General features: G+C 38.5%; 1 protein-coding gene across 9 annotated transcripts in view; it reads left to right on the top strand.

Moving 5' to 3' along the window:
* The window catches only part of Scml2 (Scm polycomb group protein like 2), a 74241-nt gene extending 56472 nt beyond the window's left edge, over window positions 1–17769 (top strand). For 7 of the 9 annotated variants that reach the window (XM_090325717.1, XM_090325724.1, XM_090325719.1 and 4 more), the window contains 6 exons: window positions 3474–3677; window positions 4303–4479; window positions 9041–9148; window positions 9987–10193; window positions 14985–15136; window positions 16189–17769. In XM_090325717.1, the coding sequence (XP_090181843.1) occupies window positions 3474–3677; window positions 4303–4479; window positions 9041–9148; window positions 9987–10193; window positions 14985–15136; window positions 16189–16317 (977 nt within the window). In that variant the 3' untranslated portion in view covers window positions 16318–17769. The remainder of the gene's footprint in view (window positions 1–3473; window positions 3678–4302; window positions 4480–9040; window positions 9149–9986; window positions 10194–14984; window positions 15137–16188) is intronic. The other 2 variants (XM_090325723.1, XM_090325721.1) reach the window with 2 other exon arrangements.
* The last annotated feature ends 4548 nt before the right edge of the window (window positions 17770–22317 follow it).

Genomic DNA, 22317 nt, shown 5'->3' with positions numbered 1-22317 from the left:
TATTTTTTTATTTTTTTTCTTTTGCCAGTCATGGGCTTGAGCTCAGGGCCTGAGCACTGTCCTTGGACTTTCTCAAGGCTAGAGCTCTACCACTTGAGCCTCAGCACCATTTCTGGCTTTTTTCTATGTATGTGGTACCGAGGAATTGAACCTGGGTCTTCGTGCATGCTAGGCAAGCACTCTACCACTAGGCCAAACTCCCGGCCATGAGAAAATCATTTAACTATGTAAAGTCACTTGAAAATTCAGTGTCTTAAAATATGTTAAGATTTATAATATTTATGTTGTTAGTGAATCAGTTCACATTTTATATATATATATATTATATATATATATATATATATATTTGCTAATCCTGGGCCTTGAACTCAGGGCCTGGGCACTATTCTTGGGCCTTCTCAAGACTATAGAGCTCTACCATTTGAGCCACAGCACCATTTCTGGCTTTTTTTCTATGTATGTGGTACTGAGGAATCGAACCTGGGTCTTTGTGCATGCTAGGCAAGCACTCTACCACTAGGCTAAGATCCTGGCCCTATTTTTTTTTTTTGCTAGTCTTGAGGCTTGAACTCAAGGGCCAGGGCTCTGTCCTTGAAAATTTTTGCTCAAGGCCATTTTTGCTCAAGGCTCTGCAACTTGAGCTACAATTTCACTTCTGGCTTTTTCGTGCTTAATTGGAAATGAGTCTCATGAACTTTCCTGCCTGGGCAGGATCCTCAGATTTTCAGCTTCCTGTATAATAGCTAGGATTACAGGTGTGAGTTATGGGTGCCTGGTTATTGTATGTATTTTTACAACTATTTCAAAGCTTTAAAAATTTCATTTGAGCTGGGAGTTTGGTCTAGTGGTAGAGTGCTTGTCTAGCATGCACAAAGACCCAGGTTCGATTCCTCGGTACCACATACATAGAAAAAAGCTGGAAGTGGTGCTGAGGCTCAAGTGGTAGAGCTCTAGCCTTGAGAAAGTCCAAGGACAATGCTCAAGCCCTGAGCTTAAGCCCAGGACTGGCAAAAAATTTTTCATTTAAAAATACTTGCTCTTTACAGATCCTTGCTTGTCAAGTGTCCTGACTTTAATTTTTTTCCCTCTTATCTCCTACACATTTCCTTATTCCTTGACTGTTTTTTTTTTTTTTGGTGGGTCATGTGGCCTGAACTCTGGGCCTGAGCACTGTCTCTGAGCTTTTCAGCTCAATGCTGCCACCATACCCCTGGGCCTGGGCATTGGCCCTGTGCTCTTCAGCTCAAGGCTACTGTCCTACCCCTGAGCCACAGCCCTACTTCCTGTTTTCTAGTGATTAATTGGAATTAAGAGTCTCATGGTCTTTATTGCCGGGGCTGGCTTTGAATCTAGATCCTCAGATCTCAGCCTCCTACATAGCGAGGATTACAGGCATTTGCCACTGTGCCCAGCTTCCTTGCCTGTTTTTGTTGTTGTTGTTGTTGTCGTCTTTGTTTTTTGCCGGTCCTGGGGCTTGAACTTAGGGCATGAGCACTGTCCTTGGACTTTTTCCTCAAAGTTAGCACTCTGTCACTTGAGTATAGCACCACTTCCAGCTTTTTCTCTGTATGTGGTACCAAGGAATTGAACCCAGGTCTTCATGCATGCTCGGCAAGCACTCTACCACTAGGCCAAACTCCCAGCCTCCTTACCTATTTTTAAAGAACATGTTCTAGTGTCTCCTTTCCTAGGTCCTTAATTATTTTCTCTATACTTTTCTGTTCATTGGACTTTTCCCCCTCAGCATTTTTCTTTCTTGATTAAAAGGAAATTACTTTTTTTTTTTTGCCAGTCCTGGGGCTTGAACTCAGGTCCTGGGCAATGACCTTGGACATTTTTTGCTCAAAGCTAGTGCTCTGCCATTTGGGCCATAGTACCACTTCTGGCTTTTTCTGAGTATGTGGTAACAAGGAATTGAACCTAGGGCTTTTTGCATGCTAGGCGAGCACTCTACCACTAGGCTATGCTCCTGGCTTTGGAAGCTACATTTTTTTAAAAAGGCAAATCACCTTAAAAGTATTATTATAGCATACCTTATTTTATAGTTTATTTCTGACTTTCAGTCCATTATCAGGAGAGATTAGCTAAATAAATACAAGCTGGCCATATATAAACCTCAAATTTGAAATCTGAAATGCTTTAAAATGAAAACTTCTTGAGCCCTTAATGTTATACCACAAATGACAAACCCCTGACTTCATATGGTAGTTTGCAGTCAAAACACAGGTGCCTAAAATATTGTAATTACCTTTAGGCTATGTGTGTAATTTATTTCTCATATATGAGATAAAAAATAGTTTTGTGTTTAGACTTCAATCATCCCCAAGATATATCCTCATGATGTATACACTGATACTCAGTAATCTGAAATGATTCTAGTCCCAGGCATTTCAGATAAGGCATAATCAACCTATATAACAGAAAAGAGATAAAACATTAAAATTCTGGGCTGGCTTTGAACCATGATCCTCTGATCTTAGCCCTCTGTGATCCACTGGGACCAGACTTTATTTTTATATTCCTAATAAAATAAATATATGTGATTAGAATTTACTATGACATATGCTTTTCATATTTGGCTACTGTGGAAAATACAATTGCAGGGGCTGGGAGTAGAGTGCTTGCTTGCCTAGCATGCATGAAGCTCTGGGTACGTTTCCCAGAAACACAGAAAAAACAGGAAGTGGTGCTCAAGTGGTAGAGTGCTAGCCTTGAGGAAGCGTAAGGACAGTGCCGAGACCCTGAATTCAAGCCCCAGGATTGGCAAAGAAAAGAAAAGAAAATACAGTTGAGGTACAATGTATTGATTTAAAAGAAATTCAGTCTGGGGCCCGGGAGTTTGACCTAGTGGTAGAGTGCTTTCCTAGCATGCACAGAGGTCCGGGTTCGATTCCTCAGTACCATATACATAGAAAAAAGCCGGAAGTGGTGCAACAGCTCAAGTGGTAGAGCTCTAGCCTTGAGAAAGTTCAAGGACAGTGCTCAGGCCCTGAGCTCAAGCCCAGGACTGGCAAAACAACAACAACAACAACAACAAAAAACAAAAACAACAACAAAAAAGAAATTCAGTCTGAAAAAGGAATGTTTCAACATGACCAATTTCACAAGGAAATTTATGCTGTTCACAATTAAAAGAGAAAATACACTCATTTAAATTTTTACTATGTTGTATAAAATAAAACCTATGAAGAATATTCTGCAAATTTATGAACTATAGTTTTTATATAACTTGAGCAAAATTCTAAAATGTTGAATAAATATTTTGAACATTTCTTTATAGAGTTAGTATATATATTCAAATATGATAATAGATTTCCCTACTTATTTTTTGGGTAGCAAAATGGGTCACTAATCTTAACAATATTTAGATCTTCCTTAAATGCAGTGGCACGTGTAATATTTTCTTTTGCAAAGCTTCTTTTTAATCAATCTCATTTACTGCTGTTGTATCTATATACACATTTTTCCTCAAGTTTGTGTCTATGTAAACAAACATGGAAACACTGGACCTCACCTGGATCCAAAGAAAATCCAGAATCTTCCTGATCACTTTGGCCCAGGCCCTGTGAATGTGATACTTCGTCGGATTGTGCAGTCCTTAGTGGATTGTGCCTTTGTGGCAAAGACTGTTTTTGGATTTCTCAAGCCAGATAATCGTGGAGGAGAAGTAATAACTGGTATACTAATCTAATCCTTAATTCATTTTATTTTCAAATTTGATTGCAAATTAGGCAAGGTAGGATTAATGTGCTATAATCTTTATTATACTTGTGTAATATGTACAATAATTATAAAATGTTATATAGACGTAGCACTGTTTTGGGAAGTTTACTTGCCAAATAGACAAATGACAACAGAATAATACTAATATCACTCTAAAGGGTAAAGAGGTATATAATTTTCTTTTTATGTACTTGTACCTCAGTAATAATACATTTTAATTCATATAGCCAAAAGATTACCCTATAAGAAGTTTAAAATATAAATATAACTCAAGAAACCAGTGAAAGATAGGATCCTACTTGTGATTTCTGTGATTAAGACACTACATTTACACCAGTGGAATGGAATATAAGTACATGTTATTGGTCAAGGAATTTCTATTCTACTTACTTTCTGAATATTTTAAAGTAAGACTTTTTTTTTAACCAGAGCAGGCTATTGTGTTTGAATGAGAGAAATATTTGTAGTGTATTGATTATAAAAACTTGAATTAAGCATATGTTATTTCCCAATTTGAGGCACTTTTGTTGATATGTTTTATTTTTCTGTGAGATACTGATATCTCCTTTGCACCAACAGCCACCTTTGATGGAGAAAATCATGCCATCCAGCTCCCTCCAGTGAATAGTGCGTCCTTTGCTCTTCGCTTTCTAGAGACTTTGTGTCACAGCCTGGAGTGTGATAACCTTTTGAGTAGCCAACCTTTTAGCTCTTTTAAGGGTACTATTCATAACCCTACAGAACAGGATAAACCAGGTGAGGAAAAAAATGAAGATTTTTATGCTATGCTTCTATGTTATATTTTATACTTGAGGATCTTATATAGCAGAGTTTCTTATTCATTTTTGCCAGTCATGGGGCTTGAACTCAGGGCCTGAGCACTGACTTTGGGCTTTCTCAAGGCTAGCATTCTACCACTTGAGCCACAACACCACTTCTGGCATTTTCTGTGTATGTGGTACCAAGGAATCGAACCCAGGGCTTCATGTATGCTAGGCAATCACTCTACCTCTTGGCCAAACTCTTGGCCCTTCCTGTCCTCTTTTAAAGTAAGCATTTTCGCCAAATGTATAAATGTAGTTGGAAAGAAAGCAGTTCCTTGATGTAGTCATAATGAGCTTGATAACCAAAGCCTAGGGATATATTTGGCTTTTTAAAATTGATTAGTTTACAGAGATATACATTTTCTACTATATTGAAGTGTGGCTTTAAAGTTATTAGCCTTGTAAATGTTTTCTCTCACATGTGGAAGCTAGATCTAAAATACAAACATGCATGATATCACATACATTGGCTCTAAGCATGAACATACAAACAGATTAAAGGGCAGTATACTTAAGGGAAAAGTCTAAAAGTATAACTCCTCTTAACACCTACTGTACTGTTTATCAATTTTGAGGGAGACACATGGAGGGAGGGAGCACATGAACAAAGGGAGGAAGAGTGAGATAATACAGTCATTATATCCAGTGTACATATGTAAAATTGGAGAGTATACATATACCATGTATACATGTGTACATCTGAGGGAAGGTGGGTGGAAGGCACAAAAGTCATGGAGACCACTGATTGCACTGGGCATTAAAGTGGCCATGCCACTTGTGGGCAAAGGTGGGAAGGAGGGAATGGGAGAAAAGAGAGGATACTATGCAAAAGAAGGAAATGTACTTACTACCTGACACATATAAAGGTAATCCCTCAGTATATCACCTCTAAACAACAGTAAAATAATTAAAAAAATGAGAGTATGGATTTTTAGGACAAAATACTCTACTTAGGTGACTCACACCTGTAATCATAGCTACTCGGGAGGCTGAGATCTGAGGATCGTGGCTCAAAGCTAGACCAGACAGAGAAGTCTGTGAGACTCTTACCTCCAATTAACCACCAGAAAACCAGAAGTGGAACTGTGTCTCAAAGTAGTAGAATGCTAGCCTTGAGGGAAAATAGTGAGGGACAGCTCCCTGGCCCTCCGTTCAATATCTATGACCAACTAAGAAAGCCACCTCAGGAATTTTTGTCACATGCACTGTTTGTATATTTTAGCATTGTTAATTTTAGAACATTTCAGTGAAGTAGAAAATACATAGAGAAAACGCAGTTTGTTCACAAAATAAGCACAGCTGTACAATGAGATGTTGGATGAAAAAAATAACCATTGCTGTCATCCTAGAAACACCACTAATATGTCAGTGCCATTTTTTTTTGTTGTTGTTGGTTGTGGGGCTTGAACTCCAGGCCTAAGTGCTGTCCCTGAGCTATTCAGCTCAAGGCTAGAGCTCTACCCCATGAGCCACAGTGCCGTTTCTGGTTTTCTGGTGGTAATTGGAGATAAGAGTCTCACAGTTTTCATGCCCAGGCTGAGTTGAGCCTTGATCCTCAGATCTCAGACTCTTGTGTAGCTAGGATTACAGGCATGAGCCACCAGCGCCCGACATAATACATCTTTCTTTGTGGGATGGGTGGGGCTGTGTGTCCATTGTGGGGTATAAACAATGTGCTTGGGTTCTGTCCCTGAGCCCTTTAGCTCAAGGCTAGTGCTCTACCACTTTAAGTCATAGCATCACTTCCAGTGCCACTTTCTTTTTTTTTTTTTTTGCCAGTCCTGGGCTTGAGCTCAGGGCCTGAGCACTGTCCTTGGACTTTCTCAAGGCTAGAGCTCTACCACTTGAGCCTCAGCACCACTTCTGGCTTTTTTCTATGTATGTGGTACCGAGGGATCGAACCCGGGCCTTCATGCATGCTAGGCAAGCACTTTAACCACTAGGCCAAACTCCCGGTATCTTCTACTTTCCTTGGATCCTTGCGAGGATAACTCCTGTTCTGACTTCTAGTATCATATTAGTTTTGTCTGTTAATAAGCTTACTGCAAATGGAATCACCATAGTATTTTTTGTGTGTCTAGCTTTCTTCACTCATTATGTTAAGATTTTTCATATATTCGAACATTTAGTTCATTTTCACTGGTGTATAATGTTCTATTATGTAGATATGCCATTGTTCTTTGTATTATTCTAGTTACTTTCCATTTGGTATGATTATGGAAAGCATGGTGAACTTTCTAGTACATGGGTCTTTGTGAAATATGTATGCCTTTGTATTGTGTTTCTCTCTAGGAGTAGAATTGCCACGTCCTAGGAACTGCAGAGGTTCAGGTTGCTTCAGTTTACTGTCCAACCGACTGGTTTGCTACTAAAAATAGGTTCTCTCTTGACATTTTTTATTGTACAAAATCACGTTATAATCCTTGCATTGTCTACTGACACCCATAGTATTTCTTTATTGGTTTGAAGTCTTACTTTTTTACATGTTTTTTTTTTTTTTTTTTTTTTTTGCCAGTCCTGGGCTTTAGCTCAGGGGCTGAGCACTGTCCTTGGACTTTCCCAAGGCTAGAGCTCAACTACTTGAGCCTCAGCACCACTTCCAGCTTTTTTCTATGCATGTGGTACCAAGGAATCGAACCCGGGTCTTTGTGCATGCTAGACAAGCACTCTTCCACTAGGCTAAATTCCTGGCTTTTTTACATGTTTTTTTTTTTAAACCATATTCAACATTATGTATAAAAGATCTTCAGATGTTCCTGATTTCTACCTGTTTCATTTCTCTTTTAGACAGAGGTGCTAATTGCAATCAGAGACTCTGCTTGTTAGGGCAATTTTATTGAGACTCCATCTAGGAGCTGGGGTGGTAATTTAGTGGTAGAGTGCTTGGGTTGCATATACAAGGCCCAGCATTTGATTCCCAGCATTGTCAAAATGAAAGAAAAATAAGGAAAAGGAAAGAAAATCAAATCTGATTCTTTTCCAGGAAATCCCAGCAATTTTGTAGTTCCTAAGCCCTGAAAGACTATAGGAAATTGTGCTTCTATTTTTTTTTAGAGATTTGCAGCTCAGATTTTTAGTCTTCATTCACAATATTGGAGAAAGGCATGCTGATGTGTACTTTTGATCTCAGTACTCAGAAGTCTGAGGCAGGAGGATAAGAAAATCAAGGACTATTAGAGCTATATAATATGTTCCATGCCAAGTCAAGTCACATAGTGGGATAGCAACACTGTCTCAAAACAACAAAAAAGGGATAGAGATGTGGTTGTACAGTATAACACCTTCCTAATAAGTACAAAGTCCTCAGTTTAAACCCCAGAAAAGCATACAAAGTAGAAGTGAGGATATCACCAAGAGGTAGAGAGCTTGCCTAGCAAGCACAAAGCTGAATTAAAACTTCATTACTCCCCCAAAAATTATCAGGTTGAGACATAAACTATTGAGTGTTTGAGTTAGTTACTTTGCTTTGGTGGGTCTTTATTTCCTGAGCTACAGGTGAGTATTGGAGATTTCAGTTCTTTTTAAGAGCTTTCATCCTTACTCGAGATATTTGCATATAGCCCCAGAACCAGCAAATGTCCCATAGGGAAAAACTTCTCAAGATTTTTATTTTCAATTTGTCATTCTACCTATGTGGTACAGCTAAATCTTTTCTTGATTTGTTTTTGCCTCAGCAGAACCCTCTGTTTGGATCAAATCCTATTTTTAGTGCACTAATATGGATCAGGAATATGATTCATGGAAAAAATGATGCAAATACTTACGTTTAGCCCCGATTAGTTCTTCCCTTTCTGGAATGTGATTTTATTATATTAATTTAGTTAGAAGTACATTTGATTGAATGATAAGAAAACAGTAGACTTGTTATCAGGGTAGCCTTATACTGAATCACATACAAAATAGTGTATCTGCTATGCCATATTTCATCCTAGCTCTTAGCTCTTGCTCTTGGGATCAATTTTGTTGTTGTTGTTTTTTGTCAGTTATGGGGTTTGAACTTAGTGCATGGGCACTGTCTCTGAGCCTCTTTGTGCTCAAGACCAACGGCCTACCATTTGAGCCACAGCACCACTTCCAGTTTTTGAGTGTTTAATTGGAGATGAGAATTTCATAGGGACTTTTCTGCCCAGGCTGGCTTTGAACCATGATTCTCAGATCTCAGCCTCCTGAGTAGCTAGGATTACTGCCGTGAGCCACCAGCACCTTTCTTGTCAGACCTTTTAAATAATATGTTACCTCATTATAATATTTCTTAGGTATTTGGAGAGATCAGATGAACCCAGAATAAATATAGGCATATTCTTTTTGGAAATACTTTGGATTATTTCAATAGAAATATTTAATAGGATGCTATAAACACATGCTTATGAATAATTAATTGAGTTATTGACATTATTGATAAAGTTATAGTATGCAAATGGTTGAGAAACATTACATACTGATACTGATAGAGTATAGTAATTAGTTATAATACTTTTTCTTTAAACAAACAGTGTCCAAGGAACCAAGTGAAACTCAGAGCATGAAACGATCTCAGGAACCAGTATGTTTTGATTCTGTCCCTCTTAAGATGCCCAAATTAATGATACATCCCTCTAAAGGTAAATAGCATCTACATGTGTCAGGATTTGGAAAGGAAGTTTCTCTGTTGCCACTTATGAATGCTTTGAGATGATGTTCTTAGGGGTAAAGAAGTCTATTTTCCCAAGTAAGTTTGGCAGTTAGGCAGTTACTTTCTCAGCTTGAGGAGTGTATTTTTAGAAGTACAGACCTATCATTTCTCCTGACAGAAATGTAATAAACTTTTTCCATTCAGCTTTATTTTGCTAAAAACGGATAATGGAGTTTTATCATTACTTTTCTTCAGTGAAACTGTTCAATGCTCCAGTAGTAAGTAAGTGTTAGAAACCAACTTTGTGATCATGTTGTAGTAAGTAGTTGTGAGGAACTAAAGTCCTAAGAACCAGTGCTTCTCTACCCACTTTGGTACTGGGGATTGAACTCAAGGCTTGTGTATGCTAGGCAAGTGCTCTACCACTTTCGCCATTCTCTCAGCCCAGAGCAAATGCTTTTTGTGAGGTATTAACAGCCTTGGTGGTAAGACTGGAAAGAGCTTCAGAATTAGCATGCAAAATACAGATAATAACATCGAATCAATTTGGGTTTCAAAATAGTATCCGTTACTATATGATGAAGAGGGGATGGCCATGCACTTTGTGCTAGAAGTTTGTGGTTCAGGGACTGGTATGGCTTACATGGCATGGTAGAGTGCCTACTTAGCAAGCACAAAGTCAAACCCCAGTCCAACAAAAAACTGTAGTTCATAGTTGGTTCTGTGTAGCATGAATTAAGTAAATGGTTTCTAGAAATGAGATTTTTGCCCGTTTAATGAGCAGTAATTGTGTTGAAAATAGCCTCCCTTTATCTATTTCTGTATAGAAAAATTGTTACTTGAAGGATGTGATGTGTCCCTAGAAGAAAACATTCCTGAAGATTCCGATAATCCACCACTAAGTTTAGAAGATTGTTTGAGTTCTGTCTGTGAAGTTGCACCAACTACCTCCAGTGTACCTCCAGAGGAGAAGAAATCACCTACCAAGGGCAGTTACTTCGACTCTTCATTTCAAATGCATGGCGAAAATGAAGGTATATTTAAATACAGTGATCATCAAGCAATGTGTTTATTTTTTCCTTTGAGGTTTCTATACTCAGCAGCATCCCCTGAGCATGTATTATGTTGGAGAACATGCCAAAATTGGGGAGACAAAGTTCTCCCATCACAACACTGCCAAAGCCAAGCAGTATGGATACTGAAATCCTCATGGCATCGCAGTTACTTCTGGAGATCTGAATTGTCAGTTATGTTTTTTGTAAGAAATTTTCCTGATTAGTAATTTTCTAGCAATTGCAATTTGCCATTTCTTTGGGTAATGTCAGTCTCCAAAACTCATCACGACTACAAATCCTAGAAAGACTACAAAGCCTTCTTTTTATTGTCTTGAGACCATTCCAATCCATAGCCTGTGTAGCTCCTGTGTCAGAACAGAGCTCTGGTATTCTGTTTATATAGCTGTATCATTTTTCCCATTTTCCACATTCTCTGTTAGACCACCCAGGAAAAGAGTGGCATGAGTAAACAGAGCATCTTGTTGCCATTTGGAAAAACCTGCAATGGCTATCATGTGCAAAAATGGATATTATCTTTTGCCCTTCTAAAGATTAAGAGTATAGGAAAGAGAGGGCAAAAATAAGTGGCTTTTTAGCCAGGTGTGATGGCTCACGCCTCTAATTCTAGGTACTCAGGAGGCTGAGATCTGAGGATCAAGATTGAAAGTCAGCCTGCACAAAAGGATCTAAGACTCTTATTTCCAATTAACCTCTAGAAAACGGCAAGTGGGGCTTGGCTCAAGGGTAGAGTGGTAGTCTTGAGCTGTAGAGCTCAGGGGCAGTGCCCAGGCTGAGTTCAAGCCCCATGACCCTCTCTCAAAAAAGAAGTGGCTTTTTTTCTTTTTAGCATCTAGGCTAAAGAATAAAATAGGAAACAAGTAACTCCCCTCTTTTTATCATTGATGCTATCTATGGACAACATCACTGTGAACACACTTTGACACATTTATTGTTCTCATTTCCATCTAACCTACTCCTTCAAAAATTGTCTCTGACTTTGGAGTCTGAGTATCAACTTTGAGTTCTATATGTGGTGGACCAGAAATCTTTTAAAAAAATTGTTATTGTTCCAAAGAGTACAAGAGCAAGGACTCAATAACTGCATACCCAAAGCTATGGCCATGGTAATGAAATATAAACATAACTATATAGACATAAAAACCTATGACTCTAAAAAATTGTTAATGTAGAGTTAATATACAGAGGGGTTGTGGTTACATGAATCAGGTAATGAGTACAATTCTTAAACAATGTTTTCAAAAAAGTGAGGTTTTAAAGAAAGGTCTTAATTTTAAAAATCTCTAACAGAGGGCTGGGAGTTTGGCCTAGTGGTTAAAGTGCTTGCCTAGCATGCACGAAGACCTGGGTTCAATTCCTTGGTACCACATACATAGAAAAAAGCTGGAAGTGGTGCTGAGGCTCAAGTGGTAGAGCTCTAGCCTTGAGAAAGTCCAAGGACAGTGCTCAGGCCCTGAGCTCAAGCCCAGGACTGGCAAAAAAAAATCTCTAACAGATTATTTTTAATGCTGAACATCTTATTTCCAAATGTATGATTAATATTGCCATGCTAAAGTATCCTATATTTGAGTTTAAAAATGTTTGTTTCTGATCTTCTTAAGAGTGAAAATTTAATAGTAATAACATTATTAGTAATTTACTTAGTGATAATAGAATTTACCATCATATTCATTACTATATGAAATTATATGCCATTCACATAGTATTTTATATAGCCTCATCCTAAGAATTCCATGAGATGAAGATTACTGGTAAACATTTTTAGGGAAGAACAATTCCAAGTCTTTTGGCTAAGGTCCCCAAACTAGAAATTGACTGGGCCAGTCCTTGAATCTACTCTGGTTCCAAGGCCATGCTCTTAAGACTACTGTGCTATTACAAGGGAACAAGGGAATATTTCATTTGAAAATTGTCTATTGATGTCACTATTATTATTTTCTTTACGGTACTACAACTACTATTTAAAACTAAGTTTACCTCTGATAGGTAGTGATGCTCATACAACTTCCTGTTGTACTTTACCCCATTATTTGAATGACAAAAATTGTTAACTTTTATTGCAGCCTTCTCTGATTCTTTTGAAGATACAGACCCACCTAAATTATTTTTCCATAAGAGGCTAAAACAGGAAAATTTAATACTTGTTTTATTTTTAATATGAAATTAGTTTTATGTAAGAAATCATATCTTTTCACATTTTTATCTTTGGTAATCTAGGAACTACTTACATGTTAGTCAAAGCATAAATATACCAGATTCTGATGACAGAAACTACAACTACCACAGAAATATAAATTGGTCTAGCCAGGCACCAGTGGTTCATGCCTGAAATCCTAGCTACTTAAGAAGCTGAGATCTGAGGATTGAGGTTTAAAGCTCACATGGATAGGAATGCCTCTGTGAGGCTCTTATCTCCAATTAAGTACTCAAAATCCAGATGTGGAACTATGGCTCAAGTGGTAGACCACTAGCCTTGAGTGTAAAAGCTAAAGAGGACAGCACAAATAATTTAGAAGTATGATTAATCTTCCTAATTTTTTGTCCTGGGGCTTAACCTCAGGGCCTGGGTGTTGTGTTGAGCTTTTCCTCCTCCTCTTCCTTCCTTCCTTCCTTCCTTCCTTCCTTCCTTCCTTCCTTCCTTCCTTCCTTCCTTCCTTCCTTCCTTCGTTCCTTCCTTCCTTCCTTCCTTTCTTTCTATCTTTCTTTTTTTCTTTCTTCTTCCTTTTTTTATTTGCTAATCCTGGGGCTTGAGCACTGTCTTTGGACTTTCTCAAGGCTAGAGCTCTACAACTTCAGCCATAGCACCACATCTGGATTTTTCTATGTATGTGGTACCCAGGGATTGAACCTGGGTCTTTGTGCATGTTAAGCAAGCACTCTACCACTAGAGCAAATTCCCAGCCCTGCCTGAGCCTCTTTTCCTCAAGGTTAGTACTCTACCACTTGAGCCATAGCTCCACTTGGATGTTGAATTGAAGAAGGAGATAACTGTTCTGCCTCAACTGCTACAAGGGCTAGAACATTCATTGAAATAAAGTAGGAGAGGTATGGGTAAGGTTAGATGAACATAATTTTATCCAAGTAACAGATCTTTTGCTATACTTGACTGTGGCTCAAAAGATCTTGTATTCCTGCATCTGTTATGATCTTAAAAGATTTTTAAGGTGCTTTCTGTTGTTTGGGGTAGATAAAATAGAATGTGGTCATCAGTTTTACCTGAGTTGGTACCAAAGTCCAGCAAAATTTGCCTGTCATTTTTTTCTGATAAGTAAGAGGGTAGGATATATTTTAGTATAGAGATTTTATTTCACAATAAGTTATGCTGTTGTAAAGAAAAGACATGTCGGGGCCTGGAGTTTGGCCTAGTGGTTAAAGTGCTTGCCTAGCATGCATGAAGACCCGGGTTCGATTCCTCGGTACCACATATAGAAAAAGCCGGAAGTGGTGCTGAGGTTCAAGTGGTAGAGCTCTAGCCTTGAGAAAGTCCAAGGACAGTGCTCAGGCCCTGAGCTCAAGCCCAGGACTGGCAAAAAAAATAATAAATAAAAAAATAAATAAATAAAAATTAAAAAAAAGAAAAGACATGAAATCCAGTGTTACATATAGTAGAAATATGTTTTATCTTCTTCTTTATTCTACAAGTAAATACTCAAAATGCTCCTAGGTGTTCATAGCCCTAAATTATGGGGGGGGAAAAAGCTAAATCACACACAAATTTCTAAACTTGTTTTAATTGCCCTTGGTTAGAGAAACATTTTTCTAGAAAACTTTAAAAAATCCCTTAAATTATCATTCCATATAACTTTATAGAGTTGAACACTCAGAGTTTGTTAGAACAAAGAAACAAATTTTAGAACAATTTATTGAAGAGCATAGGTAACACCTCATGAGATCTGAGCACCCAAATTGCTTCATGTCTCAGATATTTACTGATTAATAGAACAGAACATCTGTTGGAATCAAACTTAAAAGAAGTAAACATAACAGTGAAATCACCCTTTGTAAAAGTAATTTGAGCTAATAAAAGTAAAATGTTAGTTACTTTTGATCTAGTTAATCAAAATATAACTTTAAAAATAAAATTTTAAAAGTTCAGATTAATGCTTAAGCCATGAGAAATGGTAATCTAAGGACTAAATGTAGTGCTAAGAAAATCCATATTGAATATGTTAGAGCGATTTGCTAGAAGACGTAATTCAGTGCCTTGTTTGCCCTACATGCTCAAGGCCTTGAGTTCTATCCTCAGCAAGCTCCACAAAAAAGCGATCCAGTTTCGACCATTATAAACTTGTAAATTTGGGGAAAATTCCATATATTTAGTAAAATATACCTAATTTAGTTAGACATTAAGAGAGAGTAGGAGAAATTCATTGCAATATTTGAACAGGCGCTTAGTGGTTAAGATTAGATGAATTCAATTTAAACCAAGTAACAGATCTTTTTCTATTCTTGTCTGTGGCCCAAGAAGCCTTGTATTGCTGCATCTGTTTTTGTGAACTTTAAAGTTTTCAGATGTCTTCTGAAGCTGCTGTGCTGTTTGGGGAAAGTCACATGAGAGTGTTGTTAGATCTCTGATCATCTTTATTTAGGTTTTCACTAGATTTTACAGTTGGAGCCTTAAGTTCTTTCTTGAGTACTTAAAGAAGGTTCCAGGAATGAGACCACTACTCACTCCATACCTTAACATCTCTTCTTTCAGAACAATGATCAGGTTAAGTATCATTTGTTTTTTTTCCCCTCCCGTCATTGAAGATCCAAGTTTTATAGCTGTACCTGACCCCAGTGTCCTGAAACAAGGCTTCTCTAAGGACCCTTCAACCTGGTCTGTGGATGAAGTGATACGGTTTATGAAACATACAGATCCTCAGATATCAGGCCCCCTCGCCGACCTCTTCAGGCAACATGTAATGTATCTTTTGATCCGGTTTTCCTGCTGCCTTAATGCCTTTGAATGACTTCTCTTCGAGTCTTTCAGTTGGATACTGACTTGTGTGCATAATGGGGGAACCTTATCAGCTGTTTTTTTCCTTCCATTTTCAAGTAAGGTTATTTTGCCAAAGGTTCTTAAATGGTAGGTTATTGGTCTACTCTTTAAATGTATATCCAAGTGCCTATAATACCAAACAGTGTCAAGTTCTCAAGAGATGGTGTTTCAGCCTCATCACCATTAGGCTGCCAGCACTTTTGGTAATGACAGATACAAGGCTTTCGTGTTTGTCCCTCCAAAATCTTCCCAACCTGTTTCCTGCTTGGCCCTAGGACTTGGAGGAGAAGACCTTGTTGGGCTACCCTGTGAATCTAGCTACTATGTAAGGGTAATTGGAACTTTGTTTTAAAACAGGGATTCATGAAAATGAAATAACAGCTTCCAGTAACATAAATTGGTTTATAAAGGTAATAGAATTTTAGGAAGATGTCATATGACAAATAAGTAGTATTTCCCTAATGTTTTTGTCATTAGTGATCTATTATATAATGTGCTCTTTTTAATATTGTATAAAGATTAGTTCCTAGCTTCAGACAATCAATTGGGTTTCAGCATGAAGATAACCTTGTAGAGCATGTTTAGAGTTTGCATTAATGTGGACATATTCTTGGGAGTTCTTAGAAAATTAATAACATCTGATACTTGCTTCTACCATTCATAGCATCTGACCTGTTGTCATAGATAATGCAATATTTTATTTAACCCATGATGTTTAAAATCAGATAATTTGATGCTTAGGATACTTATTGAAATTAATGGGTTAAAGTTCATTTTGCTTAAAACTTGAAATTTCCTAATTACTAAATGATACTCTACTATACAAGTTATATTTTATGAAGAAATGCATATTCAGAGAATATGTATCTGAAATGTACACCTCCTTTCTCTTTTATACATTCTTATATATGTAATTTTTGAAGTATTACTAATATGAAAATATTAATTATGATAATTTTCTTCTCTCTGTAGGAAATTGATGGAGATGCTTTGCTTCTACTGAAGAGTGATATGATGATGAAATATATGGGGCTGAAGCTGGGGCCAGCATTAAAACTATGTTACTACATTGAAAAACTTAAAGAAGGAAAATACAACTGAAAAAAATGCACAAGTCTAGATTAAACAATCCTCAGGTGTTCTGAAAACGTTTTAACATAGAAACATTTGTCTTAGAAGTTTTTATTTCATAGAAGATTACTATAGAAATGTATTGTCAGATTTGTAGAACTACATTTTACATGTTTATTTAAGGGCTTTGGGGGGTTATTCAACCAGTACAGTGACTTCCTAGCAATTACAAGGCCCTGAGCTGAAGCTCGAATACTTTTAAAAAAAAAGATACGTTAAAGACCATTTAGCATGTTTGTACTGCACTACTTAAATTGGCAATTCATTCTTTGTCTTTTTACTTATTTTGTGGTATACTTAATCTTTAAAGCCAAAACAGCTAAATCCCAAAGGGGAAAACAGCTTTTATAAATAAATCCATGAAAAATTTTATCAGAAGAGAATGTACAAATGTACTTGTTATCTCTTTCTAAAATACTTTGATTTTACAGTGTTCTGCTAGTTTCCAGAAAGGGAGTAGCCATATAAGTTAGTTTTTTTCTGTTATTACTGCCCTTGGGATTTTATTTGCTCGTATTTAAAGAAAAAAAGCAAGCTTTTAAGTTTTTGTAGAATGTTCTTAATCAGTTTTTGATAATTTTTAAAAAATATGCGATAGAATGGTCACTTTGAAGAAAAAAGTTTACACTACAAGAATGGTTTGAATGGAGCTAGATTAAATTTTTCCAAAAAATACCTATTTAAAACTTCCTATATTTTTGTTAAGCTTGGACATGGGGTATCAGTTTCTTACAGTCTCATTAGCAATATGCCTGTGTCCAAATATTTTAAAAATATGTTTTATTGTGTCTATTCTTTGTATGGATACTTTCCCATATCTCCTACTATTCTCTATCTGTATGGATACCCACATGAGTGTTTTTCTTCTTGAATTTATTATGGCACTTTGCACTGCTAAACTATACTGTAATTAGAAGCTTTTATTCTGTTAAAAAATATATTTGTATTACCCGTACCTCAGTTTACTCTTCAGGTGATAAGAAACAATCTACTTGGCTTCCATACAGGGACATTTTCTTTCCTATGCAATGGTTTCAGTTAATTTGCTTATTTCTGAGCCATTTATACTTCCACATTTTGAAAGATACATTAGTTCTGACTTAGGACTCCAAGTTTTATTTTATGAGTTAGAACTTTTAAGAGGAAATGGTGCTATATGTTTATTGTTATTACTTTATACAACTTTGGTGTAATGTTTATAAGCTACCAGAATAATAAAATTAGCAATTTTTCTAAATACCAATAAAACGCTCATCAGGGTGAGAATGTATAATGTCTTTTCAGAAAACCAAGTAAATTTTAGTCAAGAATGCAATTGCTTAAAGCATCATTTCATCTGCTATTCTTTGTAAGAGTAGATTTCTTACTTAAATTTAATCTTTTTTTCAAATTGTTTATGTGGAGATGCTATTCCCAGTTGAACAATCCTCAGGTATTTGTATAAATACTATGTTTTGAAATTTTCATATTTCGAAATATTATAATAAAGTTAATAACTGCTGCAGCAATTAATGCCAAAGCCTCAGTGTGTGTGTGTGTGTGTGTGTGTGTGTGTGTGTGTGTGTGTGTGTGTGTGTGTGTGTGTGTGTGTGTGTGTGTGTTTATAGTGGTACTTGGGATTGAAATCAGGGCCTTGAGCTTACAAGGCAAATAAATTCTCTTACTATTGAGCCATACCATGAGCCCCTTTTTAACTTGGTTATTTTCCAGATGGGGGTCTGGCTTTATTCCCTAGCTGGCCTGGACTTTAATCTTTCTACTTGTGCTCCCCCGAGTCTCTGGGGATGACAGGTATGCTTTTCATGACCATTGATTGGAGCCTCATGAACCTTCATGATTCAAGTTTTTATGCCTTGAACCATGATTCTCCCATATCTGGCTCTCATCAGATTTGGTTTTTCTTCACTGCATTTTGTGAACTTGTTAGATATGAATGACTGTGGCAAATGTACATTGGAGAAAGAATACTGGGTTTTCATGCTATGGAAGAAATTGTACTTGCAGGTGGCTGAACACATGAACCGAGACCTTAAATTTCTGAGACCTTTCTACAGGCTCATGCTGAGAGATGTTATGAAGTCCCATGGAACTGATTCAGGCAATGGATATCCTTTAGAGTGGAATCCAGCTTTGAAATGCATGGCAGTTTTCTTCTTGAAATACATAATATTTCTCTATATTAGCAATAAACCTTTAGATAATTTCCTAGAGGGTTTTTGTTTTTATTTTGTCTGTGTGATCCTGGCTCACATCCAGAGTTTATTATTACTAAGCACCTTTCACAGCCTTTATTTTATTTTGTTTTATTCAGACAGTGTGTGTGTGTGTTTGTGTGTGTGTGTGTACACTTGGCCAGTCCTGGAGCTTGAGCTCAGGGCCTGGGCACTGTCTCTGAGTTTCTTTTGCTCAAGGCTAGCACTCCACCACTTGAGTCACAGAGCCACTTCCAGCTTTTTCTGTTTATGTGATACTGAGGAATTGAATCCAGGCCTTCATACATGCTAGGCAAGCAATTCACCACTAAGCCACATTACCCTCCTGATTCTTTATTGTTGTTGGTGGTTATGGGGCTTGCACTCTGGGCCTGGGTGTTGTCCCTAAGCTCTTTAGCACAGGCTATCACTCTACCACTTGAACCATAGCGCCACTTCTGGTTTCCTGGTGGTTAATTGGAGATGAGTCTCGGGGACTTTAGTGCCTGGGCTGGCTTTGAACCGAGAACCTCAGATCTCAGCCTACTGAGTAGCTACAAGTATAGGTGTGAGCCACCAGTGCCCGGCTTTCTGATATGTTTTTAAAAGAGAACAACGCATCCCATTAGCATGGTTCTATTTTTAAATGAAGATTAACATTGGTGAGAATATGGAGAAGTTGTAACTCTTGTACATTGGTGGTAGGAAAATAAAATGACATAGATGCCATGGAAAACAATGATTTGCCATAGGATACCTCAGTTCTGTTGGGTATATGCTTCCTAAGAATTAGAATCAGACTCACCAGTTATTTGTACTGTACATAGATGTTCAGTATGGTATTATTGATAGCAAAACCAATTTTTATCTTGAAATGTTTGGCAAAAATACAAAGCTAGGGCCGGGTGTTTGGCCTAGTTGTAGAGTGCTTGCGTAGCAAGCATGAAGATCTGGGTTCGATTCCTCGGTACCACATACATAGAAAAAAAAGCCAGAAGTGGTGCTGAGGCTCAAGTGCTGGAGCTCTAGCCTTGAGAAAGTCCAAGAACAGTGATCAGGCTCTGAGCTCAAGCCCAGGACTAGCAAAAAGAGAAAAAAGTACAAAGCTAGTACTTTAAGTAGAAACAGGTCAGTATCTTATTTTTTTTGTCGGTCTTGAGGCTTGAACTCTGGCCTAGGTTCTGTCCCTGAACTCTTCAGCTCAAGGCTACCCCCTCTACTGGAGTCACAGACCCACTTCCAGTTTCCTAGGGATTAATCGGAGATAAGAGTCTCACCAGGTCTTAAGATTCCTGGCTGGCTTTGAACTGCAATTCTCAGATCTGAGCCTCCTAAGTAGCTAGGATTATAGGCGTAAGCCACAACAGTCAGCTAGTATGTATGTTTTGAGTCAGAGTCTTGTTATGTATCCCTGCTTGCAACTTCTGTTGGGATTTACAAGAATATGCCTTAGTAACGGCAAACAACAAAAAAAGCTTAATTTTTATTTTTATGGTCAGTCATGGGGTTTGCATTCAGGGCTTGGCTCTGTCCCTGACCTCTTTGTGATTAAGGATATCTACCAGTTTGAACCACAGTGCCACTTCTGGTTTCCTGGTGGCTAATTGGATATGAGTCACATATTTTTCTTCATGGGCTGGCTTTGAACCACAATACTCAGATCTCAGCCTTCCCAGTAGCTGGGGTTACAGGTGTGAGTCACCAGTGCCCAGCTAACCTTAAGTTTTAGTAAAGCTTCATTTTCTTTTACAACACTATCCAACAAAAATATTTGATCCATGTAATTGAAAATTTCCTAAATACCACATTAGAAACAATAAACAGGTAACATAAATTTAGAAACACTTAAGCTGTTATAGGCAGAATATTTCCTTTTCAACATGTATAATCAATATAAAATTATTGGGAGTGTTCTACATTTGTGTGTAGGGGTCTTTAAAGCCCCATGTGTTATTTTCACATTGGGAAGTTGCTCCATTTGAATGCTGGTGCATGCAGCTGATGACAAAAGTATGTTGAACCAATTCTGTGAGATCAAATAAGCGACTAGTGTGCTTCCTGTACTAGAGGCATCTACCTGGGAGAGAAAACATGAGTTTGTCCCATTTGCTCCCTCTGGCATGCCACGTTCCTTCCCAGGCCCTATGAAGATCTTCCCAGGTCCCTAAGATCCAACATCCCTACTGGGGACCTGAGTTCTACTGCAGTGCTGCAAGCACACGAGGTAGGGTTTAGGCCAAGCCCCATGTGCTGCCCTGCCACTCCCAGCAGAGCCATGCCACAGGTGGTCACCCTTGGTGCCTTGAACAGTAGGCGGCAGTATTTTTAATGGAGTAGAATCGAAGTGATGAGAGCCCAGTGCCCCGGGACCCCTGTATGTCCTGGGGGCACAGCGGGTCACAATGCTGCAGGCTGACTTTCAAGTCATTTCACCCTTGGTGGCACATGAGGCTCAGGGAGCTTCATTCAGCATCCTCCCGTGAAAAGCAGGTGGATGATGGGAACGGGCTGGGTTGTCTGGGGAGCTGAACATAGAGATCTGGGGACAGGAACTGTGTGGAGCAGTGTGCAGTGGGGCTCAGCCTGGAGGCCTGCGAGTGTCAACAGAAGCCCTGCAGCTCCTGCTCCCACTGCGCCTGCCTGGTTGGCAGGAGTCTGCACTGAGCTGGATCCCCGGGGGGCCTTGAGGATTTCCCGTGGGCTGGTGGGTGCGGCCAGGGTGGAAGAACAGGCCCAAAGCAGAGCCACCAATGTCACTGGTGACTCAGGACGCCCCTTGGCCTCCTCCCCACTCACTGGCTTGTGCTCCCAACCACTGTCTCTGCTCTTCCAGCTCCCTGGGGCATTGCTGGCCCGTCCTTCCCTTTGCTGATTGCAAGACCCAGGACCACCTTTGGGGCCATGTCCTTGTGCCCCGTGAGTGTAGCTCTGAGCACTGCCCTCTGCCTTCGTTTTCAGCCTAGTGGGGAGCTATGCAGACACAAGCCTGCAGGACTCCTCTCTCCTGGGCTACAACCACAGGAATCCTGTGAACCAAGGGTTTGGGGATCCTTTCTGAACCCTCTGGGAAAAGCAGTCTGGATCATTGTCCTAAAACACAGACTGGTCATGAGATACCTGTGTTGGAATGGGAGGAAGTTAGTTCTCTGTTGTTGGTTGGGAGGTGGTGGATGGGGAGTGGGAAGGGGACATGCACAAGGTTGTGTTATTGTTTCTTTCTCCTGCTGTCTTCTATCTCTGATTATATTTCACTTTATGCTGGATATTCTATTAAAAGTTGTTTGTAGAAATAACTCCTCTTTATAGGAAGGAATTTCTGTTTGCTTTTTGCCAGATACCTGGAATTGCTGAATCTTCAGTTTGTTGGAAGTGGAACTACAAACCATATGGCTACCTAGATCATTTTTACCAAAGTTACCTGTCTTCATGGGCCCAATTTAAGGCAAGAGTGGTTTAACCAACGTTTTTCCTTTGCTGACTCTTATATTCTCACTTTTGTCTTTTTAGTCCTACAAAATACTAAAAAGGCAACCCAACATTGTTCTTTCTCCTCCTTTCTCCACTCTCATTTTCCTCTTCCTCTAAATCTCCATTTCCTTCTTTATCTCTCTCCTCTGTTTCTTTCAAGGTGGGATTTGAATTAAGCCCCTCAGGCTTGCTAGGGTTTTATACTACTTAGGCCTTGCCCCTAACTCTTGATTTAGTTCAGATATGTTCTTGCTTTTTATCTGCGATCAGCCTCCCTCATCTGGGTTTACAGAAATAATTTCTACATCAG

The sequence above is a fragment of the Megascapheus bottae genome, chromosome X, assembly GCF_031878675.1.
Source record: "Megascapheus bottae isolate mThoBot1 chromosome X, mThoBot2.hap1, whole genome shotgun sequence".
Lineage (NCBI taxonomy): Eukaryota > Metazoa > Chordata > Mammalia > Rodentia > Geomyidae > Megascapheus > Megascapheus bottae.
This window is presented reverse-complemented; position numbering and strand designations above follow the sequence as displayed.